Source organism: Panthera leo, chromosome A2 (assembly GCF_018350215.1).
Source record: "Panthera leo isolate Ple1 chromosome A2, P.leo_Ple1_pat1.1, whole genome shotgun sequence".
Classification (NCBI taxonomy): Eukaryota; Metazoa; Chordata; class Mammalia; order Carnivora; family Felidae; genus Panthera; species Panthera leo.
In genome coordinates, this window is record NC_056680.1 from 12,227,291 (window position 1) to 12,254,641 (window position 27,351).

General features: G+C 50.8%; 1 protein-coding gene across 4 annotated transcripts in view; it reads right to left on the bottom strand.

Annotated features, from left to right (window-relative positions):
- MED26 (mediator complex subunit 26) overlaps positions 1-27,351 on the bottom strand; it is a 52,718-nt gene that overhangs the window by 12,947 nt on the left and 12,420 nt on the right. Inside the window, exon 1 of one of the 4 annotated variants that reach the window (XM_042928806.1) lies at positions 21,409-24,525. The exons of 2 other annotated variants lie outside the window; for them this stretch is intronic. In XM_042928806.1, the coding sequence (XP_042784740.1) occupies positions 21,409-21,414 (6 nt within the window). In that variant the 5' untranslated portion in view covers positions 21,415-24,525. Of the gene's footprint in view, positions 1-9,580; positions 10,584-21,408; positions 24,526-27,351 lie in introns of those variants that run through there. One more of the 4 variants, XM_042928807.1, reaches the window with a different exon arrangement.

Genomic DNA, 27,351 nt, shown 5'->3' on the forward strand with positions numbered 1-27,351 from the left:
CAGCTTCTCCTCCCCTATTTCAGGGGATATGCAGGTAAACCCCAGGCCCTGAGTAATTAATTAGCACCCTGTGGGGGATTTCCAACCCCATGTGAAACAGGAACTGAGACACTAACCTTCAGAGTCTCTGAGCCCATGGCTGACCATTCTGTTCTCCACGCATCAAGGGTTCCCACTCTGTCTCAAATCCCCAGTCTCTCAGGAATTAAGCTGGATGTGTGCAGCCACGGTGGCAAAGGGGAAACCCTGTGCTCCTTGAGCTCTGAGCACTGGTGGGGCCCAACGGAAATGAGCCAGGGCAGGCCCACCCAAGCCAGATTCTCATCGGGCTGTTGGGTTCCCCCAGGAAGCTGAGCTCTCTAGCTTTTCATCCTTGAAAGCCCACTTTACAGATAAAGAAACTGAGAGTCTGAGAAGGTAATAAAGATTCAAGGTTCATCACACAGCTAGAAGGTGGCGGAGTGTGGTCTTATACCAGCCTGGCATAGACTCTGCCTATCACACACAGGTGCTTTACTAGGTGAGGTGAGGGAGGGCACCCAGATGCCACCAGGCTGGTGACGTTGGCATCCCGCCCACATACTCTCCCCAACCTGCCCCAGCAAGTAAACGCACAGGTTATGGTTTCTTGAGCCACACAGGGCCAGTGCCCTCATGCCCAGCACATCTCTGGGCTGCCTCTGCCTTCCCTCCAGGGTAGCCTAGAGCCAGGGAGACCCACACACCTATCCAGCAAAACAGGGGCTGCAGCTCACCCCCAGTGTTCACCCTAAGCAGCAGGCCACTTGGTAAACGACAACAGCACTCAAGCCTGCCTCCCGCTAGGCCCCAGCAATGGCGCACACAAGCCTTCCTGCTTCTGATGTACTGCACACCATGTTCCCAGGTGGGTGTCATTCTTTCTGTCACTCAAACTGCCTCTGCCGCGAGCTGGTGCGAGAGATGGTGGCACCTGCACCCCCCAAAGATCCTGGCTGAGCCCAGCCCATGTCCCACCCTGTCTCCCTGAGGAAGGAAAAGAAGTCAGTGTGGCTTGATCCTCCCTCTTGGCTCTGGAAGGTGCATCCTCCTGGCCCTGCTGTGCCCTGCCTGGTTCCACAGCCAAGCAGGAGTAAGAGGAACTTCCCTTAGGTCATCTGCACTCTGCCTGGCCAAGATGCCTTCTTCTGCCAGGCCCCCAGTGGCAGCCTTGCACCCACAGGGGTGAAATCTCTCTCATTCATGGCTTCTTTATAGGAAGAGGGACATGGGGGGGGGGGGGGGGGGGGGGGCTGTGTCCCAGCTGCAGCAGCCAAGCTCAACACTTGCAAAAGCACAAAAGCACTTCCTCATCAGAGGGGCCCATCTGCTCCCCAGGAGCGTCCACAGCTGGAGCATGGCCACTGCGTGCACGGCCCTGATTGTCACACTCACAGCCCACAGAGCACCCACGACCAGAACATGTAACTGCAGCTGCAACTCAGCCGAGGGGATGGAAACCCCAGCCTGGGCCCAGAGAGCGAGCCAAGCAGCCTGCAGCCCACGAGCAGCACAGCACAGGAAAAGGAAGCCCAGGGCAGTGGCCGGAGCTCCCCGTCAGCTCCCCGTCAGCATGAGTGGCCAGCATGAGCGGCTGCCATCCTCCATCACTGAGGGAGAGGCTAGCAGGTGAGGGGGTGGGGAGGGCAGGAGAGGCAGCACTCTCCCCGCAGCAGCAGTCCCCAAAATGTTCCTCTCTCCCTCCTACTTTTTATTTCAGCAGCTCTCTCCAGCGAAACTATGTACTTAAACTTTCCTGACCTCTGAATCAGGTCAACAGGACACACACAATTCTCATTATAATCCGGTCCCTTCTGAGAGTACAAGAGCTCTCAATGTGTCATCCGTGAACTGGTTCGTTCCTGCACTGATACAACTGCAAAGTCAGAAAGCCAAGCAGAGCACTTGTTTGCAGGGGGGTCCAGGTAGCAGAGCATCCGACGACAGACAGCACTCCGGTCAGGGTTTCTCCTTCCCACCCTGGCACTCCCAGAGGAACAGCCAGGAAGAATACCAGCTGTGCCAGACATAATGGCCCGATGCCCACGGGAGGGGCACCCACAGCGTTCGACCCACATGCATGGAGAACACAGACAATCCAAAGCGAGACCCAGCCAGCTTTACAGGAACTCATAGGGGCCAACCTCCAAGAGACCGTTAAGCAAACCATCGAGGTGACAGGAGTGCACTCCAGCACTGCCACGTGAAACACCCGGTAGTGGGGCTGGGCGGGAAAGGGCCAGGCGGGGGAGCTGTGCAAAGATGCCACGGGGCTGAACCTGGCCTCTACTGTTGGCCCAATTTGGACTGAAGCAAGAGCAGCCACCAGTCAGCCCAGCTCCTCCCCATGAGCAGGGAAGCCGGAGGGAAATGCTGGGAAAACCACAGATCATCTCTGCAGACCCAGAACGGGTGTGCCGACCACCGTCCTGAGAGACTGTGCCTACGGGGGGGGGGGGGGGCCAGGTCAGGTGTACCCTGCCTACCCACCACCAGCCTGCTCTGTGGTCTCTAAGATCCCTTCAGGCAGTGCAGTGCCCAGCATGGTGCCAGGCTACCAGTCTACCAACCTGGGCCGCTATAGGATCTTGGGAGCCAAGAATACTCCAGAATTCCCCCAACAAGTCAGCAGTTGCTTCCTAAGCAACTACGGCAGGCCTGGAGTATGCAGGAAGGCAAGTGTGGCCCAGGCCTGAGGTGTGGATGGAGACGGCCAGAGGCAACAACAGAAGCAAGAGGGAAGCACCACAACCAAGGCTCACCTGAGCGGCCAGGAGCCCAGGTGCAGGGGGACCGGAACTGCGGCTACATCCAGAGAGTGCTTTTAAAAAGGAGGAGTAGGCGGGGCAAAAGTGACCACGCCACACAGGAAGTCCAAGATATCCCTGGTTAGCAGTAAGAGTGTGTAACATGTGCGTAACATTCAGGGTCTGGTGGCCCTCACTTTCCTGAGCACTCCCACTAGGTCACCACGTTCCTTGTGCTGGGTGGACAGGAAAAGAGCAACAGGAACTGCCAGAACCTGAGTGGGGGCCACACTGGTTAAGTCATTTGGCAAGTCTCCGGGTTAGGTATCAAGGAGCTCTTGTCTCCTTTTATTTATTTTTTTTAAAGCTTATTTATTTATCTTGAGAGAGAGAGAGAAAATGCAAGTGGGGTTGGGGCAGAGAGAGGAGAGAGGAGAGAGGAGAGAGGAGAGAGGAGAGAGGAGAGAGGAGAGAGGAGAGAGGAGAGAGGAGGGAGGGGGAGAGGGTGGCGGAGGGAGAGGGAGAGAGAATGAAGCCCAAGAAGGCTCCCAGCTGTCAGCGCAGAGCCCGATGAGGGGCCGGAACCCACGAACCATGAGATCATGACCAGAGCCGAAGTCAGACACTCCACCCTATGAGCCACCAGGTGCCCCCTCGTCTCCTTTTAAATAGGAATCTGAGATCAGCAAACCCACCAGGGTTTAAACGTAACTAATGAAGGTGTGCCTGTCCTAAACTGGATGGTAGCCATCAGCCAGGACACCACCTCAGCCCATTAGGCCATGAACTCCATATCAAGTGCTCCAGGGCAGAAAGCATCAGGGAAGACTGCACCGGAGGTCAGTGGATGGCCTCTGATCCTGCCCACCCACCCACCCAGCCCACTCGGCTGTTTCCTTAGCCTCTAAGTGGGAGGATGACAGAGGCTTCCTACAGGCTCCTAGAAGGTGAACAAGAGACACACACGGACGTCCCGGATGCTGCCTGGCACACAGTAGCGCTCGGAAAGGAGTCACCTCCTACACTTGGGAGGTGATCAGGCCCAAGACCCCTCACCTATTGCCCTACAGCTCAAGGGCTCTGTGTATCTGTGTGGAGCTGGAGGAACCACAGCGGGCACAGGGACTTTCTCAGCAGGCAGTCCTGTAACAGGGCCACCGTGGAGAGAACCAAGGACACAGTCACCCGTGGAACAGAAAGGTGAATCTGTACATTGTGTCAAATGTCATATAAGGATGGACACGCATAGCCCGTGACCCAGCGATTCCACTCTGAGGCACATCCCAACAGAAACGTGAACACCCACGCATGGAGAATGTATTCAGAACAGCCCCAACTAAAAACCACCTGAATGGCCGTCAACAGCATCATGGATGCCCAAATCACGGTCTATCCATTTAGTGTGGAATGAACAAACTGCTGCTACGCACAACATTAAAGATAAATCTCAAAACAGTGTCCAGTGAAAAAGTCCGGTAGAAAAGAATGCATTCTACATTGGATTGAAAGCTCCCAAGCAGGCAAAACTTCTCAGTGGTGACCAAAGTCAGGGGAGCTGGGGATGGGGAGCTGCTTAGACAGGGAGCAAGGGCGGCTTCTGGGGAAGCAAATGGTCTATTCCTGGACCTGGGTGAGGGGTAACTAAGATGCAATCACTGCACATGCAGTCCGTAAAATGTAAAGCTCACAACCGGCGCCCTTCTGGATGATCTTAAAGGCCATCCTGTCCCAGAAACTGATGCCAGAGCTGCGGGGTTGAAGAGGAGGAGAAGGCACTGCAGAGTCAGTCCCTGGCTCCCCCACAGTGGCACAGACCACTCTGAGGTCCCGCAGAGAATTGCCGCACAAGCCCCGGCTACCTGGGACACACAGCATACCTCTGCTTCAAAGCTCACAGAGGAACGTGTCCACACACTCCTGCCCCCGGCAGAGGGCAGGTCTGGGGAGGACAAGTGTGCTCTGCGGCTTCCAGGGAAGGAGTAACTCCGCAGCTCAGTGTCCCCAAGAAGAAGGAAGCTTGAACGTTACTGGAGAGACAGGCAGGCAGCACCTACTGCCTGGGCACTGCTGGCCAGCACTGTGCTGGGCATATGTCTCTTACCATATACCATGGCCTCTTTTGAGGCCACACACCCCCAAGTAGGTATTATGCTGTTTCCCCAGCATGGAAGCCAGGGCACCCATTAACACCTGGCCACAGGTTCATTTCTGACCTAAGCTGTTAATTCTGGGCAGTCAGCCCACGCCTGATTCCATGCAACAGGCCATTAGCAAGTATATAGGTGACCTGGGCAGAAAACGACAGCCGGCTTGAAGGAGGGCAATGGAACAATTAAGGTAAGGAAAGTCTTCATGCCTAACCCAGGAAAGAAGATACCAAAGAAAACTAGAAATTAGGGGTGGGGGGGGGTGGCAGATAACACTTTAAAATCAAAGTAACTTGCCATATTAAGAGGCTAAAAATGAAAAAGCCTTGTGATTGTTCCAAAAGATATGGAAAAAATATTTGACCAAATTGGGCATTTCTTCCTGATAAAAACTTTGAGCAAACTAGGAACAGAAGAGAACCTCCTTGGTCTGACAAAGTGTTTTGACAATATCCACGGCTAACATCATATTTGATGGTGAATGGCTCCATGTTTCCCCCTAACAGGTACAAGACAAGGTTATGTTCTATTCAGTCTTGTCAGGAGGTTCCAGTCAATGTAATAAGGCAAGAAAAAGGGGAAAACAACAACAACAACAACAACAACAACAACAAAAAGGACATCTAGATTGGAAAGAAGGAAGTAAAATGGTCTTTATTCACAAATAACAGAAGTCTATATTGAAAATCTTACAGCATCTCCCAAAAAGTTACCAGAACAAGTGAATTTAGCAAGGCTGCAGGATACAAGTTCAATATAAAATTCGACTGTACTTCTATATGCATTTTCATTCAGAAAATGAAATTTTAAAAAACCAATTCCAGGGGTACCTGGGTGGCTCAGTTGGTTCAACACCCAACCCTTGATTTCAGCTCATGTCCTGACCTCATATTTGTGAGATCAAGCCCCGCATGAGGCTCCGTGCTGAGCATCGAGCCTGCTTGGCAGTCTCTCTCTCCTCCCTCTGCCCCTCCCCTGTGCATGCACCTGCATATGTGCTCTCTCTCAAAATAAATAAACATTAAAAACCCCAATTCCATTTATAATAGCAATTAAAAATATAAAGTACCTAAGGATACATCTGACAAAAGACATGAAAGCCTTCAACAGTGAAAAGTGCAAAATATGGTTGAGAAAAATTAAAAGAAGCATCAATTATCGGAGAGATACACACAGCTAATTGACTGGAAGAGTCAATCGTGTTAAGATGCTATTTCTCCCCCAAACTGATCTACACAGTCAATGCAATCCCAACCAAATTCCAGCAGGGTCTTTTAGAGAAACTGGTAAGTTGATTCTAAAACGTATATGGGGGGCGCCTGGGTGGCGCAGTCGGTTAAGCGTCCGACTTCAGCCAGGTCACGATCTCGCGGTCCGTGAGTTCGAGCCCCGCGTCAGGCTCTGGGCTGATGGCTCGGAGCCTGGAGCCTGTTTCCGATTCTGTGTCTCCCTCTCTCTCTGCCCCTCCCCCGTTCATGCTCTGTCTCTCTCTGTCCAAAAATAAATAAAAAACGTTGAAAAAAAAAATTAAAAAAAAATAAAATAAAATAAAAAAAAATAAAACGTATATGGAATCACACAGGTCCTAGAATAGCCAAGAAATTGGAAAAAAAAGAAAATCAGAAGATTATAATTAAGACAATGTGGTACTAACAGTAAAGACAGACAAACAGACCAATGGGAACAGAACAGAATCCATTAACAGACCCACACATTCATGGTCAACTGATTCTTAACAAAGGTATTAAGACAATTCAATGGGGGAATGAATAATCTTTCAATTAACAGTGTTAGAATAATTGGATAGCCATATGCAAACAACAAGTAAAAAATCCTTGACCTCTACCTCACAAGATACACAAACATTAACACAAGATAGATCATAAACCTAAATGTAAGGGTTAAAACTATAGAACATCTAGAAGAAAACACGGGAAGAAAATCTTAGTGACCTTGGGCTTGGGAAGGACTAAAAATATGACAGAAAAAGCATAAAATTTAGAGAAAACATAAAGTGGATTTCATCAAAACTGAAAATCTTTGCTCTTCAAAACGTGACACTATTATGAAAAAAAGGGGGGGGGCAAGCCACAGACAGGTTGAAAATATATATGAATCACATATCTAAGAATGGACTTGCATCTAGAATACATTTAAAAAAACCTCTTTCAACTCAATGAGTAGGCAAAGAACCCAATTCCAAAAAAAAAAAAAAGGAAAAGTGGTTTGAATATTCAAATCTTTCATAGAAAAGACATGCATGGGAAATAAACACATGAAGAGATGCTCAGCATTATTAGTCATTAGGAAAATGCTTAAAACCATCACTACAAAACTATTAGAAGAGCTAACGTGAAAAAGACTGACCACACCAAGTGCTGGCCAAGATGTGAAGTGACAGGAATTCTCATACACTGCTGGAAGTTATCATGTGGTATAATCACCTCAGAAGACATGTGGGCAGATTCTTAACCCGGAAGTCCATCAACACAGGGGGTAGGTAAGTGAACTGTACTATATCCATAGGATGAAGTAACGGATCTTGCTCAGCATTCAAAAAGCAACAAAAAAGAATGAACTCTTGACATAGAGTTTTCAGATGCATGAATCTGAAAATATGCTGAATGAAAGAAGAACCCAGACCAAAATAAAATAAAAAACAGCACACAGTGCATGATTTCACAAAATTCTAGGAAAGGCAAGCAAATTCTACAGTGACAGAAAGCAGATCAGCAGTTGCCTGGGACTGAGATAGACTAGAGGGAAGATTACAAAGGTGCAAAAAGAAACTTCTGGAAATGATGGATATGTTTATTACCCTGACTGTGGTGATAGTTTCTCAGAGGTATATAGGTCAAAATATATCAAATTACACACTTTCAACGTGCAGTTTACTATAGGTCAATTCTACTTCAATAAAGCTGTAAAACTTAACTGTGGAGGGAGATGATGCATGCAACAAGATGGGTGAAAAGAAGGGGCAGTAGGCAAAGAGCAAGAACACTTTTTTGTTGCAGGGGAGGCATCAGCCCCCCCAGACCTCCCTGGGGGTGGAAGGTGGAGCTGGAAGTTCCTTTTCCCCTCACTAAAATGAAGAGGCTCACGCCTGGTCATCCCACCGGTATCATAAAGACAACAAATTCGATGTTGCATGTAACAAGGCTCCAGGAGGCACCAATAAACATCAGCTTTTCTTTCTGGGACATTCTACATGCCCCTACAAACACCTGTGCATCCAACAGACTGTGAATCTGAACTGTGGCTTAAAATAGGTGATCTGTGGCTTAGAACAGGGCCCCAGCCCTCAGGGGGACACACTATGGCTGAAGCTCAGTGACAGTGTCTCATAGGTTGTGAAATCAAAGGCTTAGCAGCCACCAAAGGCTGAACTTAAGGACATGTGCCCTCCTCAGCCTGTCCTCACGGTTTTGCCATTCTTCAACCGGAGACCCAAGGGAGGGGGCCGCCTTCCCATGCTCACATGGAAGAAAGGCCATGGCCACAAACATCTACAGAAAATCTTTTTTTTTTTTTATTAGTTTTATTTTTGAGAGACAGAGTGCGTGTGGGGGCGGGGCAGAGAGAGACAGAGACAGACTCGGAAGCAGGCTCCAGGCTCCGAGCTGTAGGCACAGAGCCCGACGCGGGGCCCGAACCCACGGACCGTGAGATCATGACCCGAGCCGAAGTCGGACGCTCAACCGACTGAGCCACCCAGCCGCCCCAGCATCTACAGAAAATCTCAGGCGAACGACAGTCCGTCTGTTCTTCCCTAAACAGTGGCGTGAGCAACGACTGGTATCCATCCTCCTGACAAGAAAATAGCCTCTATGTGTCTGAGGTTTCTTTTCCCTCCCACCTCTGCATGGTTTTCTCCAATGGGAACTAAGCTCCTGTGACCAAATCTGTCTGGAATCCTGACTCTCCCTCCAGACAGCTGAGCTAGACCCTTAGTTAGCACTGTCAAGTGTGACCTGGGGCTCAGCAGCAACAAGAAGGGTGAAAAGAAGGGGCAGCAGGCAAACAGTAGGAAGCACCGTCACCCAGGGTTTCTGAAAGAATTCTGCTTCAGCTCCAACAAGGACCAAGTAGCTTCTGTGGGCTGGGCCAATGTCCGATTACAACACCAGTGACATTTCGCAAGGGGAGAGGATACTTCCCAGGTTCCAGTCAACTGCTTTACATACCACTGCCTTGGAGGAACATACCTGGTTCAAAAGGTAGCAGCTGTGAGAACATCACCAAACCCTCAGTTCTGAAAACATTAAGTCAACTAAAATAAAAACTCACACACCTCACACTCAGCTGAACCTCGCCCAGGACTTGACCGGTCAGCCCGCACCGAGCTGGTGCTGCCTCTGCCGCAGATGCCCACCCGTCCACACTCCACCTACCGCCAGGCTCCCGCGAGGAGAAAAGCACAAGTCCCCTGCCACAAGGCAAAAGGCACCACTGCCCGGGGCGGGGGGGCGGCAGAGGGAAAGCCAAGGCGAGAGCAGGAGGAGGCTGGCTATTCCCCGTCCCCTGAGGCTGTGGCGGCACAGACTTTGCTGCTCCTCCGGGCGAGCGTATTTGCTCAGCAGGACTCAAGGGCTTTGGGGAGAATCTTTCGTTTTCAATACAGTGGCCTGGAAGTTACCACAACCACAAATATTTTCTCCAACTTACCTTCTTGGCAACCCTGGAATTATTCCAAAGGGTTACATAAGGAAGGAGAAGAAGCCGTGTGAGGTTTCTGCAAAGCCAGACATAAAAGGAACAGAGAAACCAAACATCACAATCCACCACGGTGGCTTGGTGACAGCGGTGACAGCATTATCTGCCGGGTGGCGGCACTGCTTGCCATGGCGGATGAGTGGGAGGTTGCTGGTAAAGGATGAGGGCACAGTGGAGGGTCACGACAGCTCCAGAGGCCACATGCCACCAAGAGCCGAATCAACTGCTTCCTGCCAGCCTTCGCTGCTGGAGGCCTCACTGGGCCAGCGCGGACTCCCGCAGCACTTCCTGTCTTGCTCCAAAACTACCTGCATCTCACAGGAGGGGAAGCAGCAGCCAAGCTGACCCTGAGGCCAGGAGCCCACCCCATGGCTGACCGGCGGAGGACAGAGCCCGCAGCGAGTCCCGTGGTCCCCTTTACCGAGGTCCAAGGATAGCAGGGTCCCGGCTGGAGTCCGGGACAAGCCCTGCAGCGGCTTTTCCTGGTCTTAAGTGCACGCAGGCAAAGAACACTGAGGGGCACTGGGAACAAAGAGGATTTCACGATGCACCGTATTTCCTTTTACGTATCATTTGCTAACATCACTTCCTCAATGTTTTAAACCTATTTTCTGACGTATTTTCTTGAGCCTGTTTTTTCCCCTTTTCATCCTCACCATACAGTTGGGTAACCAAACACGTCGGCCACAGCAAAAAAATGCAGGAGCGCAATTAGGGGAAGAGAGAGAAGAAGGGATCTGACTGCAACCTATGGTAACACCACAGAGGAGCTTACCTGCCACCACACCGAGCACCCAAACGAGCACCCAAACAGCTTTGCCTGGGCAAGCTGTCAGCAGAGCTGAAGAGGGGCTGCCCGCTCTGCCTCCCCTGCTCTCTCTTCACGGCTCGTCCCGGCACCCGCCCTGCGGCCTCATCTCCCTCCACCCAGAGCTCCTCAAGCCCCAGCCCCACATCCTTTCCTTCTGTCTCCACATCTCATCTTGGAGCTTCCGGGACTTCCTGCACGGTCCCACCTTACGTGCTTCGTATCTGCATTGCAAGCCCCGGTGTTCCATCCACACTCCAACCGTCCACCTGGAAGCTCTTTTTCCGCATCTCAGAGGCACTCGGGGTATCCACGGGCCACTGGGCACCCCCCCGCCCCCGCTCGTTGGACCCTGCTCCTGCAAGGCTTGTGTGCTGGGAGCAGGAGCACCCCTGGAAAGAGGCAAGCCCAACGCCCGCTAGCCCCCCTTACCCTCCCCTCTGGCAGGCACTGCGCCTCCAAATAAACCCACCCGCACTAACCCCTCAAGCGTGTGTTCTTTACACTCTCATTTCAACCCCCAGATATGGTGGGCCTGAGCCCACCTCTTTAGCCAACTGTGTCAGGTGCTTTGTCTGAGTGTGCCTGCATATGGCTCCGTAACTTTTTAAAATTTTTTTAACGTTTATTTATTATTGAGAGACAGAGACAGACAGAGCACGAGCATGGGAGGGGCAGAGAGAGGGGGTGAGATACAGAATCTGAAGCAGGTTCCAGGCTCTGAGCTGTCAGCACAGAGCCCGACGTGGGGCTTGAACTCCCAAACCGTGAGATCACGACCTGAGCCGAAGTTGGACGCTTTACCGACTGAGACACCCAGGCGCCCCACGGCTCCATAACTTTTTATGCCCTGAGTCTCCTCAGTCCCTTTGGTTTTCCTCTCCTCTGAGAGCATCTTCTAAGCCACCATCTTTGTCACATGTGTGCCCTCTTGAAGTCCCCAAAGCCTGAGAGATAGATACCAGCATCATGGCTCAGGTCTGACCCCAAAGGCCAAACTCTGCAGCACTGTCTCCCCTGAGCCCCTTGCATTCCCGCTGACCTGAGCCATGGCAACGTTTCTGTGGGCGACTTTCTGGCACTTGTCCAGAAACAGTGACAATTACGTAGTTGAAATTGCATTACAGATGCTATTTTCTCTTTTCATTTAACTCTCACTTCCTCTTATTGCTACATAATCTTCATAATGATCATGTTTAACAGCTAAATATTTCATCAATGCATCGTAATTTCCCTGACCTTCTCCAACTGCTGGACATTCCATCTCCTTCCAGGTTCTCTGATTGCAACCAATGTTGCAATGAACATCTTCAAACATACAACTTCCTTCTCTCATTTTTTTTTCCTTAGGAATAAACCCCCAGGTGTCAAAATTGGCTCCAAGGGTCCAAATACTCTAATGGCAACGGGTACCGCCGCAACTGTTTTTGATTCTTGGCTTACGCAATGCGGTGACCCCTTTGCTAGGGGCCCACTAGAGGTGGGCCCAAAGCAAAGTGTCCCTGCCAGGCAAAGCTGCACACAGGTTGTCAGGGCTGCTATCCTACTCTTGTCATCTATCCATCGACTCTGCACAAGTATGGCAGTGTGTCTCCAGATAGGGGTGCCAGCAGGGGAAGGAAAGGGGACCCAGGACAGACAATCCTCCAGGTTTGGCACTGAACCCACCTCCTTGCACACACATACAGAGAGAAGAACTGGGCTCCGCCCACCCACTGCTCGGCTGCTGGGGAGACAGGCACATTATCAGTGAGACTGTCACCCTACCTAGCGGGGCTATGACACACCTGCATGGACACAACGGCAAAGGGCTGGGGATATTCCTGGAATGTGGGCTGGCCAGGAGGCTTGAAATGGAAGTAACTGGAGCAGATCTAGCCCCCTGCCATCACTCTCTTGCACCCCTCCAAAAAGGAACGGGGGTAGCAGGATCTGGGGTGGGATCTCTAGAGACTCATCTGGGTGTCTTGGGCAAAGTGAGGCCCTGAATGGGGGATGACAGCTGGCTGTCCCTTCCTGTCTGCCCACCTCTCGGCCGGTGACCGCTATGTGGCACAGCATACTACAACCCCAAACCTGAAAACTAGCCATAAACTGGGCCAACCTAAGGCAATGCAGATTCAAACTCCACAAGAGGACAGCAACCCCACCACGCAGTCTGCATCCTGTAAACCACGCAACAAGAGGATGGCCTGTTCGTGCTCACGTAATGGGGACGTCAGAGGTAACAAATACCCCTGGGCCCGTGAGGATGGCAAGCATGAGCCCCTGAGCACTCCATCAGGCATCGCCCGGACAATGAAGTGTCTGGCTCTTTCTCCAGGAGCTCTGGGTATTTTTAGGACCTACGTACAGTGGGTGAGCCACAGCCTGGGATGACAACCCCAGCCGCTGTTCCCAACTCCGTGCCCAGCACTACTGGCTTACAAACACAATCTCTATTCAAAGCAACCTCAAAGGCAAGTTTAATTCTCTTTTCACAGATGAAGAGACAGAGACCCTCACCCAAGGCCAGACCAGGTGAGGCAAGATCTGAACCCACACCTGTCCGACTCCAAATCTAAGGGCTCTGGTGCTGCTACCCTATATACTATATCCCGGTGTAACAAATTCTCCAACATTTCCACTTTTAAAAGTCCATTGTGGCAATCTATTTCTTTGCAAGCAGGGAGCTGACCTCCCCTTGTCGTTTAATGCCCATACATTTATGATGAGAAACTGGAAGCGACCAGCTAGGACAAGCACACATAGGCAAGCATTAGAACAAGCTCATTTTCAAAAACTGCCACTGGAAAACGCTGGAGAAAGGACACTGAAACTGCCTTCCCCGAGTCTGTCCTCTCCAGCTCCCGCTTGCACACAGAAGTACCCAACTATGTGGGCGACTCGGTGCCTCGCAGCCACTATCCGTCCCATAGTCTTGCAGCATCATTGCATGGCCGCTTTCTGAGGCTCTTTTTAAGCTGCCTCCTTGGGGCTCCCAGAGCCCAGGCCCGTCCCAGCCCCAGGCCAGTCCAAACACAAACTATCCCTTTGATCCAGGTCCCATGTGGGTTCTGGGGACACAAAGGTGAGGGGACCCAGCCTGCCTCATAGTCTTCATTACCTCAGCAGCACCTGCTGATAGCACACCCTGCACCATAACCCTGTTTTTCTCTCCCCCAACACAGCAAGTAAAAGTCACAAAACTTGTTACCATTGAGAAGTCACATCAACAATGAACATCCTCTGCATACCCTGTGATGACTGCTAAACTGTGCAAGCTGCATGGCACTAGATAACGGTCCCAGTCTCCTGGGATATTCCAGACCTGGGCCCCCACCTTGCCACCCTGCTACCCTGCGACCCCACGGTCCACAGCTCCCAGGTCACCTGCAGCACCAATGATGAAGACAACCTCACTTCCGACACCAGCGTATCAGGCCTGCCACGCTACGCTGATCATCTGTAATAAGCATTCGGACTAACTCTAAGGGAGAAAATGTGCTAAGGCGACAGACATATTAGATACAGTAAGTTCAGCAGTAGCTGGAAACTCAGACACTGTTAATGAATAGAAGTAATGACTACAATAAACAAAACAGAAGTAATAAAAAATACAGTACACGGACCGGGAAAACAACTGATACCAAATCCCAGGTCCCACTCAAACCTCCAGAGCCCCACACACATCCCCAGAAAGCTCCTGGAGGGGGTCGGCGCTCCCCTAGACCCTGAAGCAGGAAGAAGCCTTGTAGAGAGACTGCTAGTCAGGCCAGGGCTCCGAGGGCACCTAAAGGCGTGTCCTTTACATTGTCCCCACTTCACTCCTGTCCTAAGCAATAGTAACTGGCCTTTGGGCAACGAGTTGTATTTTTTCTAGTGCCATTACAATAGATGCACAGCTGTGAAAAAAAAAACATGTTCACCTCCAAACCCACAAAGCCTTTTTCCACGGTGGGCAACACTGATCCCCCCGCCCAGAGCCTTTGCTTTATTTACTGGCAGCCTCTTCAACTCACAGACGGGCTGGAGTCTCTGCCCCTCCAAAACAGATGCCACACATCTCACAAAAAGACCACAGATATGATGCAAAGTGTGTGCAGGCCCTGCCCGAAGCAGAAGAGTGGGACTGCAGCAGCGACGGGAGGGGAGAGCAGGACCACGTTTCAACTGAAGTACTAAACACTTCTTTTTCTGCCCCTGAACCCCACAGTAAGGTGAGAGGAGCCAGAAAAAAACCACTCACACACTGCTACAAACTCCTGACCAAGGGATCTTCTCACTTCTCCCTGCTTCTCTAAGACTTGGGTTGGGGCCTCCTCTCGGGGTGGCAGGCATTCATCTGATCCCCGCTCAGTGCCTGCTATATGCCAAATTCTGTGTGGGGGTGGGATGGGGACTGTCCTCAAGCCCGCGTTGAGAGTCCCATCCTGGTGATGGAGACAGGCGAGTGTACCAGCAGGGCTCCAGTGAAGGCACTGCAGGGAGGGGAGAATGGGGGTACAGAGCCATAGGCATGCACAGACATGGAAGGGGGAGGTACAGGGGGACTGTGAGGCAAAAAGGAAGAGGCAGGCAGAGGCCTGCTGTGCCAGACATTGGTTTGGGAGGAGCTCAAGCTCAGCCTGTCTCGTCGAATTTGGGGTGCTCTGGGGATGTGCAGTGGAGGGGGCTGAGTCGGGCTAGGGTTCCCAAAGCCCCTCCACATGCTGCTGGTACTGCCTCCCCCACCCGCACCAGCCTTGGGCTAGAACTGGGGTTCTGCTGTAGCACCCTGCTGTGGGGCAGGGCCAGCCGCTCTGGGTCTCGTCTGTGCCCTGGGACCCCACGCAGAAGTCTTTCCACCAAAAGGCACTAACCGCCACTTGCCACAGGGGCACGGGCTCTGCCTCTGCCTCCCTCTTGGCGTAACACTGGGTTCCCACCAGGGTGAGTAAAAGAATAGGAGATAAACCCCGCTTCCCCTTCACTGATCACCGACCAAGGCCCTTTGCTCCTGAAGTTGGATCTGGACTCAGAATCTTTTTTAATCTGGGTAGGTAAACCGCTGAGCACTGGGGTGCAGGGGGAGCCCAGCCCATCCTCTTCAGTAATACGCAGCAATCTCCCCCTCCCCTGACCTGAGTTCCTCTAACTGTATGTCTGCCAACAACACCCAAAGGGAGCCCGTGTCTGACGGTCTGACCAAGACTCTAAAACACACAAACACACAAAACCACACATGCGCCTCCCTCCCCCCACCCTGACCCAGAGGCCCTGTCATAACGTCGCAGCCCTGCTTTCTAAGCCCCGATCAGCACCTCAGGCTCCTTTCTTCCAAGGCTGTCTTCTCACTGCAACTCTGATACTGCCCCCGCGTCAAGCAGGAGGAGGTCTCTGGGTCCGCCCCCCCCCGCCCCCCCCCGCCCCCAGTCTGTCACTCCCAGTGATAAGCCTGCAGGCGCTGCTTGTTGTGGGAGCTTTGCCTGGAAGATGCACTATGAAGAACTGGGTTCTTTACAGCCTCAGTAAGGCCAATTAGGCACTACTCTATTAAAAAATTCTTTCTTTCTACACACACACACCAGAAAAAAGAAAGAGAATAAATTCTTACACACAGCTCTATAAATTATAGTCCAAGGGGGTCAGCCTCTATCTGCCCCTTTTTACAGGGAGGAAGTTAAGGCACAATGAGGTCACCTACTCTGCCTGAGGTCACACAGCTGGGTTTGGGGCCCAGGCAGCCTGGCAACCAAAAACTGGCTCTTCACCACATGCTCCACTGCCTCTCACAGAAATACACAGATAAAGCACAGCCGTGGCCTTGAAGGTGCTCCCGGTGTGGCTGGGCGGGCAGGCAGGCAGGCGGACGGGGCTGTGGGACGTGCAGGGTCTTCTGAGGCCTTCAAGGAGCAGGATGGAGGGTGTTTCTGAGGAGACCTTAAGGGTACACAGGAGTCCGTAGACCAGCCCAGAAAGGTGAGAACTCGGCAGGCTGAGAGCAAAGGGTCAGCAGCACAGGTACAGAGAACACTGGGCAGGGGGCGGGGGATGGGCAGGTCACACAGTGGACCCCAGGCCATGCTCAGAGCAAGGAGTTACATGGTCAGATCAGACTACAGATTTTTGGACACAGCTGCCTGGCGGAGAACTCACAGCTGAGGCAGAGAGAAAATCTGCGGGCCTGGCCAGCCCCACAGAGTGAGATGGTGACAAGCAGGACGGCCTGGATATGAGACAAAGGGGGACACGGAGGCAGGGAGGACCCAGGGGCTCAGGCCCTGGCTGAGGAGAGGGACATGGGCAGGAGGGGATGGCGGGCAGCTGGATGCCAGGGAGCCACCACGTGTGTCTCTTAGCTCGCTCGCTTCCCAAGGTCCTGAGCGTGAACTTCCCACGGACCACCATGATTCACCCATCCTGAGATGCACCAACGTGTCACCAACCACTAAGAGACAAATGGTGCCAAATGGAAGACGAGGCCTGGCCCCAGAGACATTAAAATGTGACTGACAGGGACACCTCACTCCTCAGTCCTCGTACCCTGAGTGTTCAGAGGCGGGCAGGAGCACACGGTCTCCCTCACACCCAGCACGCCATCGGGGACCAGATGCCGTCCCCAGCCGTGCCCTCCCCTCAAGCATGTCTGAACAGATCCCAAGCCTGGCATCCCCAGCTTCCCTGCCCCCACCGGGGCTGTGGCAGCAGCTGGCACACCTGAACGCCACATCTCCCAGCTCTAGCTCCCCCCCCACCACCCCCAGCTCCACAGGCAACCTTTCCACACTCCATTCAGAAACCACTTGGGACCCCAGTGGGAGAAGCCTCAGCACTTCCCTCCACCGGCATGCCTCTGCTCTTCTGCACAGAGCCACTGCACCCTGTCACCCAGGTGATGCTCACACAGCACTGTGGCCGACAAGCACTGCATATGCAATTGGATGGAGCAGCCAAAGGAGTGAAAGGGTGGGGCATGGAACCACAGAACCTTCCACTCTAAGGTCATTAGCAAGTCACCTGTCTGGATCCTTGCTGTGTCTCTAAGGATGGCAATGCCTCTCCTGTAGGATCGGGTGAGAATCTGCCCCACACACGGTCAAGTGCTAGCCAGCCAGGGGTCCCGATCTGTGCGATGGGAAACACTGCAATCATCGCCTCCACGGGCTACCGCTAAAGCAGATGTGCTCAAGTGCTCAAGAGCTTTTCTGATCGCCAAAGTGACACTGGACGGGAGCCGCAAGACAGCCAGGTAACAGAGCCCAGCGGTCTTCCCGTGGATAAACAGCAGGACTCTAACACTGGCTGCTTCTGTGTGTAGGGACAGACATGCCCCCCTGACTCAGCCCCACAGGCCTCCTGGAGCCAATGCCAGCTCCATCTGCACTTGCCCCCTCACACCTAACCTCCGCTTGAGAGAAAGTGGGGGGAGGAATGGGAAGGTCTCTGGCCCAGTGAGGCTCCAAACGGTGCTCACAGGGACCTGTGGTTGCACAGGAAGCTGTCTCTCCCTGTTCCCCATCCTTCCAGCACAGATCTGAGCAGGGCTATGCAGGAGGCTGCCTGCCCTGCCCTGCCCTGCCCTGCCCTGCCCATAGGGGGTACCCATAGAAGTTGCTTCTCCATATCTGCCACCGTGAAAACCAGCACTCCACACTTTTTTTTTTTAATGTTTATTTATTTTTGAGAGAGACAAAGCGTGAGTGGGGAGGGGCAGAGAGAAAGGGAGACACAGAATCCGAAGCAGGCTCCAGGCTCTGAGCTGTCAGCACAGAGCCCGACGCGGGGCTCGAACTCACGGACCACGAGATCATGACCTGAGCCAAAGGTGGACACTTAACGGACTGAGCCACCCAGGTGCCCCAACCAGCCAGCACTCCACACTTTTACTGGCTGACAGACCTAGTGGAGACATGCACACAAATATTCAAAAAGCACTGTTTTATTAATAAAAACTCTGGGAGTCAGCTCCATGACAATGAAAGAGATACTATCACAGAATATTATGCTGCAGTTAAAGGAATAAATTCTACTCATATGTAACAAAGACAGAGCCAGGACATGCTGAGGGAAATGAGGTGGCTTCAAAATGACAGACTTGTGTGCCAGAATTTATTTAAAAGTCATGCACAGTGTTCTAGGATGTGTCTTTACACACAAAGAAGACGTACTCCAGACTCGAGAGTGGTTCCCTCCAGAGTGACAGAGGAAAACTCCATCAGTGACAGAGGCCAAAGGGGCTTTCGCTGTAGCTCAAACACTTACATTTTAAAAGAAGAATGTATTTATTGTTTGTCGTACGGACAGATCAGTGAAAAGGAGAAGGAGACAACAGGGCAAAGGAGGGCCCAGGAGTGCAGGCCACACCTGGGTGTGCAGGCTGGAGAGGGCGCCAAGGTTTGGGCGGGGAGGGGGGGGGGGGGGCGGTGTCGTAAGTTGCCAGAGGCCGTTCTGCAGAGGGGACATTCTGGATCTACAGGGACTGCAAACAGGGACGTCAGCTTTCAAACAGAGACAGTGGGGTGTGGAAGGTGACCTGAGACCTGGTTTGCCAGAATGCACATTTAACACCTGTTGTCTTGTGTAACTTTTAATAGTGCCTCGTTCACTCTCAAAGTGTCCTGGTCTGGAGGTTGAGAAGTATAGTCGCCTTGGCCATGGGTACAGGGAAGGAATCACAGCCAGGCCTCCTGAACACCTCCAGAGGAGGCGGCACGGGAAACCCCACTGGCCTCTGCCAGCGCCCCTGTGCAGTCCAGTGAGAGCAGCAGCAGAAGGGACTGGCACAGGGCACCCCGACCAGGAGGTGGCACCTCCAAGCTGCCGAGGCACTCCAGGAGTGGGGTCTCCGTGCTGGTGCCGGTAGGCACTACCAGAAAAGTGAGAGGCTCAGAAGAGTGGTGGGCAGGGAGACACGGGTATGACAAGGGAAGGGGTCAGGTGGAAGATTCCCAGGGAGAAGAGAACCAGCCCAGATTCTGCAGCGCTGGGAGGGAAGGAGCTAAGGGGCTCATCCTGCAAACGCAAGGCCCTAGGAAGGAAACAGCGGAAGGCTTCATGGAGCTCTTAGTAACAAAGCACCTTTTCACATTGGTCTTCTCCTCCAACTCTTAGCAAATCTGTCACTCAGTGGGGCCAGCTCTCCTCCTTCCTCACTCACCTCACTCACACACATACTTCTTCACTTCTGCCTCCCCGAAAAGAGATGGTCATCAGATCACTGGTCTGCCAGGCAGCTTGACAGAGTGAACCGGTGGCAGCACCTGACCCTTAGCAGATCACCAACCTTTACAGGCCTGGGCGCGTGCACGTCTGGAGACTGCAGTGGACTGGCTTCTCAGGGGATGCTATTTCCCTCCTCCCTACAAGATCTGGGATGTGATGGCTTTGGGGCTGGGTCCCCAAAAGCACAAACACCTTCATCTAATTAGGAATGACACTAGTTTGCACGCTGGGCCAGTCCCATCTCACTGACCCGGCAGTGTGACTCTCCATAAAGCAGGGATACTGGGCCCTGTGGCCAGGAGGGGACAGGCCATTGAGCCTCTGGACTCTCCAAAGCTGTCTGGCCCTGTAAACAAGGCCCACACAATTGGCGCAAATTGCAATGGGTCTGGGTTTCATTCTTTCCTTTTTTTGAGGGAGTGGAAACAAACATAGCATTAGCTATGCTGAAACCCAGAGCAATTTTCATGGCCCAGGGGTGAGGTTAGCACCTCACCTTGCTCCGGGAGGAGGAAGTAGCCAGAAGATGGAGCTGCTCATTTCCCACACACGCTGAAAAGGAACGCGTGTCTCTAACATCAGGAAACCTTGGACGTGGGAGCCCAAACCTATCTGGACCGCACACTGCCAACTGCTGCAGACAGCAGAGAACAGACACGAGCTCTCATTCAGCAGCTATCTATTTACGGGGAAAATAAAAATGCATTGCGCACGTGCTGAGGAGGAAGTCAGGGAGCGGACAGAGCTGTGGGGCTTCCATAGACAGGCGAACACGACAATGTGAGTGTACCGAAAGCTATGAAGAAAACAAACATGCAGCGTGTTACAGGAAGGCTTCCTCTGACTGCTGGGCCAGGAGAGGTAGGTGGGCACCGCAGCCCCAGAGAACCAGGACAGCAAAGGATCTGGAGCAGAGTTCTGGCCCTTCCCTACCTTCACTGCAGCTGGCTCACTGCATGCCCCTGAGGGGCTCTGGGCACAGCCTCTGAACCGAGAGAACCGTCCAGGCGGCCAGCTACAAAGGCCGTGATGCCACCTTGGACAAAGAGCCTGTGGCTTGCAGCCCAGATCTCCATTTGCACACATACCAATACTTCTGCTCTTCTTGGGCTGCTGTGCCCTGCAGCCAGGGTCCTAACTGGCTAGCAGGAGGGACTCTACCCAGGACTATGCTGGAGGCAGCTCACACCAACCCATGAGAGCCCGTGGCGAACTCTCAGGAGTCTTGGGAACCAGATGTTAAAACACAGCCACTGTTAAAAAATGCAATGATAGAGACTCACAAGTTATACTGAAAACAGAGGTGATGAGGGGCACCTGGGTGGCTCAGTCGGTTGACTGTTCGACTTCGGCTCAGGTCACGATCTCACCGCCTATGGGTTCAAGCCCCATGTCAGGCTCTGTGCTGACAGCTCAGAGCCTGGAGCCTGCTTTGGATTCTGTGTCTCCCTCTCTCTCTGCCCCTTTACCACTCACCCTGTCTCTCTCTCAAAAATAAACATTAAAAATTTTTTTAAAGAAATCAAATTTCTTTAAAAAAAAAAAAAAAAAAAGAAAACAGAGGTGATGAAATACAACCCATCATTTCCCATTTACTTTCCCACATTACTATTATTTAGTTTTTGAGTTTATTCATGACTATTGTATCTTCATGGTGAAAATGGTGTGCTACTGAGGCATTTCTTCCCAGCTCCATGTTTGGTGACATCATGCTAGTGGCCTGAAATCAACCCACAGTGGAAGTATTTATACCATGGAAATTGGCAAATACTACAAATCAGGGCTTAACTGTCATGTTGGTGGCCTCTAGACCAGGAGTCTACAAACTCATAACTCCTATGAGACTGCATATCCAGTCCAATGCCTGTTTTTGTAAATAAGGTACTTTTTTCCATATCACCTATAAATTCAGATAACAAAATTAGCCATGTAAATAAAGTTTTATTAGAACACAGTTATACTCATTCATTTTCATATTGTCTGTGGCTGCGTCTGTGCTATAAATAAAGGCAGAGTTGTGATAGACTACATGGCTCACAATATTTACCATCTGGCCCTTCACAGAAATAGTTTGCCAACACCTGGGGTTTAGACTTAAGAAAGTGATGGAGAAAATGTTAATAATGCAGATTAAATTTGTCATACCTGTAGCCATTACATTAGGAATAGCACAAAATAAATGAGGAAATATCCTTCCAGTATTTGAAAACTATTATCTGATTCAGCATTAATATAAACAAAATCATCAATCGACATTCATGTCAGAGCTACACTCACAAGCTGACTACAGATACAAAAGTACAGCAAAAATCAAGGAAAGCAATCTGTGAAACAACTGGTACACAGAACTGACAATAAAAAGGACTGTGTATTTTATTACTTGTAGACTATATGCTATCTGTCCTGTGTTATCAGTAAAATGTATAAACTTACGTGTGTATGTATATGCCATTTTTTTCCCAGAAAAGCTTGTTGCCAAACATTTACTGGCACACCACACAGTAAATTAGAGTATGTTACTTCAAAGAACTTGAAATAAAGTTTGAATGAAACTAAAATCCATTTGCATAATTACTGTATTTCAACACTACAAACGGAAAAGAGGGAAGAACCTGGATTCATTAGATATAGCAGCTCTTGTCAATTACTAAATGTTTACTAAAACATGAGTGTAAGTTTCATCACCTCCACATGCAAACAGAATTTCTCTACAGTGATTATCAAAGGCAAGCAAAAAAATCCAACCTAATAAAAGTGAGGTTCATGGACATGGCACTCCCTTTCTTAAAGATTAATACTACTACTTAGAAAGTCAATACAAGTTCATTATTTAACACATTCCCTAATGCTTTATTTTATACTTCATTTTTCTTATCATTACACTGAAGAAATGTCGTGCTCACGTTTTTCCCTTCAGTCCCACTTGCAGTTCCCCAGGGCACTGTCTGGACACCAGCATCTCCTATGTGTGCCATTACATGAAAGCATCTGGAGGCAGTGTGACACAGCGGGGAGGGGATGGGACTCTCACAATGAGCAGCCAGGAGAGGCCTGAAGGAATCTGATGGTCACAGATCTGGGGAGAGGACCTCGGCAGTCATGAATGAGGGAGAGGAAAGTATACATTGAGGAAAAAAGGGTCTGAGTCACAGAGCATCTGTAGATCATGAAAATAAGGAGTGGGATGTCTACTCTAAGAACACAGGATCTTAACTGGCAGAGTAGTGTGATCTGATATTGGTTTGGAAGCCGCAAGAAGGAAGTTCCCCAACAGGCAGATGGCCAAGCATACGCCAAAGACAGAGAATAGACATTCTGGCTGCAGAACCACTAGGACTTACAGATGGACCAGACATAGTAAGGTGGCAAAAAGCAGGAAGCACAATCACACCAGGAGTTTACCAGAGCCACAGGCATGACTCCACTGACTGCGATGAATAAAATCCACGACTCCAAGCACGTCCTCTTTGTCCTGGTGGGCTGGACCCCAGTCCTCCGAGAGCATCAAGAACAGGACTGGCGGCCCTGACCAGAGTAAGCATTGCACGCCCCTGCTATGAACCTCCTGGGTATGTACACACAGGCCCCGCATCCACTCCACATCTGACTGCTCTCAGTGGTTCCTGAGTGCTCTTCAGGCTAAAGCAGTCTACTTTTATTTTCATTTTTTTACTGCTTAATTAAAAAGACAACGCTGGCTCAGTTGGTTAAGCACATCCGACTTTGGCTCACGTCACGATCTCAGGTTTGTGGGACGGAGCCTTGAGTTGTGATTCTCTATGCCTCTCTCTCCCCCTCCCTGCTCGCTCTTTTTCTCTCTCAAAATAAATAAACATTAAAAAAAATAAAGACAATGGAGCATAGGAAAAACAAAAACAAAGTACTCCTACTGCCTCAACACAAGTGGTTCTCATTTTATCCAAAGCTCTAGTTTTTGTGCCTTTTCTGCTTGTGCTTGGCTAACAAAAATGCTCCTTTTCTTCATCATAGCAAGACTTGTCCATTTTTCTACAGAGGCTTCAGGACTCTTCTTCACAGCCCTATGCCACTCGACTCTGCAGTGTACTGTGTTTCCTAAGCTTCTCCCATGCCGTTTAATTAATGACATCAACAATCACAATCATGTGAATATATCTATTAACAGTGTTATTAAAATTCATCGTGTATCTATCTGTTAGTAAGTTCCTAAGAGTAAAACGACTAGATCAAAGGACACCAGTGGCTATGCCTTTCCCTATGTAAATACTTCCCAAAAGGGTGAAGTATGAAGTAGCTCCTGGATCCTGCCAGCAGGGTGGTGTGGGATGAGACGAGTAGGGTGGGAGACAGACTGGGAGATACAAAATGGCAACAGGGTAGCTTTAACGCTAAACCTTGATTTCCTGACTACGCCATTCTTCCCACACATTTGAGTACCAGGTATAATTTCTGATTATTAATCACATCAACATCTCTGTCTGCTAATGTCTCTAAGATCTTGGGACTATTGATTCTGCGTACCCTTTCTTCATACAGAAAGGACATTCCTTCCTAAAGGCGATTTCACACACAAATTCATAGTTTGATCACCCTCAGCTGCAAATGCCGTACAAAGAAAGGGATTCAGAAAAGTTCAGACAGATTTTAATCCTGACTGGGAGTTCCAACCCAAGCACCTCTTCCAAAGAAGTGCGCCTTCCGTTCTACCAGTCTGAGATTTTGTTCTACAACCTATTTCTTCCTTTTTCCCACCCCCAGGGAGCTTTTAGAAATGTGTAAAATTATGCAAGGTTGTCTGGTAACTGCTCACACTAAAGGGAAGACTATCTTTGAGGAAGAAGAGCATCAGTGAAAACCAAAGTTAAGTATCTACAAACTCATCCAGGGGAATAACTGCCCCTACTCCCAGGAAAGTGGGAAGGGGCTTATACGTACAGGTTCAGTGCCTTCTACATACTCTTCAGTATGGTAGGGCTTATCTTGTTCTCACTTTTTAGACAACAGCTAATTTGAGATTGACAGCAAATATCTGATGTGACTTGTCCAATGAAAAACATCTCAGAGAGAGCCATAGAGATTTGAATCTGGATCTGTGAGAAGTGAGATGATTCATTTTCAGAAATACCAAATAAAAGCTGTGCTGTTAACAATAGGTTTACAACCTTTCGGAAATATGTAAGCACCCCCTCCCCCCGCCCCCCTGACAACTGAGTCCCAAACCCTTAGACACTTCACTTCCTGGTTCTTCTTTCCCTCCCCATTTTGTGGGCTTATTTTTTGCGGACTTTGCAATGAGCATGCACCAAAGAACTGAAGTCTCTGTGTTACCTCAAGGAACACACATGTGTTCAGTCAGACTTTTTCCCTTAAATGGACATAGGCAACTACCTGTAAGGCTGTAACCTCTGTAGTATTCAGCCAATGAGGAATCAGGGGAGGGACTTGCACACTAGGAGATAAATTGCCTGCTGCAACTGCCCCAACTGTGCCCCTGTCCATCAGACACCTGTTCTTGCAAGAATGTTGATTAAACCCTAGCTTCCCTGTGCTCTGAGTCCGTGTCCCTCCTTTGATTGGGGTAGTGGGCTTATTTCTCACAGGGTCTAACTTCAAACCCTTGCATATTAAATACTTTTTAAAAAAATGTTTTATTTATTTTTGAGAAAGAGAGAGAGAATGTGAGCAGAGGAGGGGCAGAGAGAGAGGGATACAGTGGATCCAAAGCGGGCTTTGTGCTGACAGCAGACAGCCCGATGCAGGGCTCAAACTCAGGAACCATGAGATCATCACCTGAGCCCAAGTCAGATGCTTAACTGACTGAGCCACCCAGGCACTCCTAAAATACTTCTCTTTCTGTTCTTCATTCCGTCTGTCCATCTGCCCATCTCTCTTTACTTAGGAGGGAGGCTCCAAGGATATCTATTTAGTTGTTAACAACATTAATCAACCCAGACTTAAGAAATGAGAAGGCTTTCTTCTCCCTAAGAGGAGACCTCACGAATGGAGCGAGCAGATATAGCTCGGAGGCTCTAGAGACATTAGAGACACCAAAGCTGTGTGCCTGGGTGGGGGTTGAGAGAAGAGGATGGCTAGGAAGGGACAGGAGCCCCATTCTGCGCCCCTATGCCAGCTCAGGTGCAAACTCCTCCCCCACCTCTCATGTGGAAAAAGGCCGCAACAGCCCCCAGTCCTGACCCAAAGCACAAGTAATCCGAGAGGCCCTAGAAGTGCTCTGTCCTCGGGTGGGCATGAAAATTAAATAGAAATTTAAAAGTCAGTTCCTTGGTCTTACCAGCCACATGTTAGGTACTCACGATCCCCATGCGGCTCACAGCTACCTTACTGGATAGCACAGACGGAGACCATCTCCATCAGGACACAGTGCTCTGGAAGGAAGCAAAGACCTCCACAGGGATTCTCCTCTCCTCTCTGCAGCGCCCGCCATATTGTCTCATGACGAAAGCAAACGCTCTTGAGGTCAGCTATGCAGTGACCAGGTGACTAGCTATTTAACCTTGCTCATCTATGAAATGGGATAATACCTAGCAGAGAGCGAGGACACATTAACAGCTGATGCTTTGGTCCTCCAGTTTCTATTAAGGTCCAAAGATTAAGAAATAACCTTTACGAAGATTACACCAAAAGACCTTGAGCAGCTGATGTGTTTAGCAAGGCTGCTCACCAGATTGAATGGGATCCAGCCCCTCCCTGGCTGAACTCCACAGGCAGGTCTATTATCACTGATTGGATTATTCTCCCCTTTCTGCAGGGCCTCCGGCATGGACAACCTCCCTCCCACTTTTGCTCACCTATAACAAACAGTACCCAGTCCTTCACGGTCATCTAGGTGACTACACAGAAGCTGGGCACTGTCCCTGCCACGGATGTGCTGAGCCTCTCGGGACACCACCAAGTGATGGCTCCCATAGCCCCAAGCCACAAATAAAGAAACTGAGCCTCAGGAACATTAAATGGTTTGCCCCAAGGCTACATAGGCAGAGGCCAGAGAAGGAGCTGAAGTGGCAGCCCTCACAGCTGGTGTTCAGGGTTCAGAGCCCCCTGCTGGGGGGAGTCATCTTGGCCTGGGCCTTGCCCAAGAGAGGGAGGAGGTATATGCTCTCCAAGCACACCCTCCCCCTTCCCTGGGTCCTGTCACCAACTTACAGAATCCCGAGACTCCCCAGAACTACGGGACACACAGGGGACAGGCTTGGTGCCAGAGTGCTAACTATGCCACTACAGTTCCAAGAGAACAAACATACCACGGGAGGACCCCAAAAGGCTGAGGTCTGGAGAGGGCCAAGTACTCCTATCAGGAAGAGGAGACTCCTCCAGGGAACCAGCCACCCCAACCCCCACCCCAATACTCATGAGCTGAGCGCTGCCCTGCCCAGGCCCCACCAAACCTGAACTCTTACTCTAAACCCAACTAGATCCTCCCAAGTTAGGTACTGCTTGTGCTCATCTGTCACTTGAAATTAGAGACGGACCCACATTGGTTCATAAACTGGTCACTGACTCTAACAGAATGAACAGGCTCACTATGCACCAGCAAAAGAACCAAGGCGGTGGGGGGGGAGGGGGGGGATGCGACACAGGCATGCTAGACACGTTAAAGATGCTATGAGAAAGATCAGACCAGGACGCCAGGAACAGCCAGAAGACAGTGCTCCTGGAAGATCTGGCCCTGGCCTTGCTGGGGGAGGCACCCTGGGCCCAGAGCCCAGAGAGGCAGATAGGAAGGGAAGGAGGG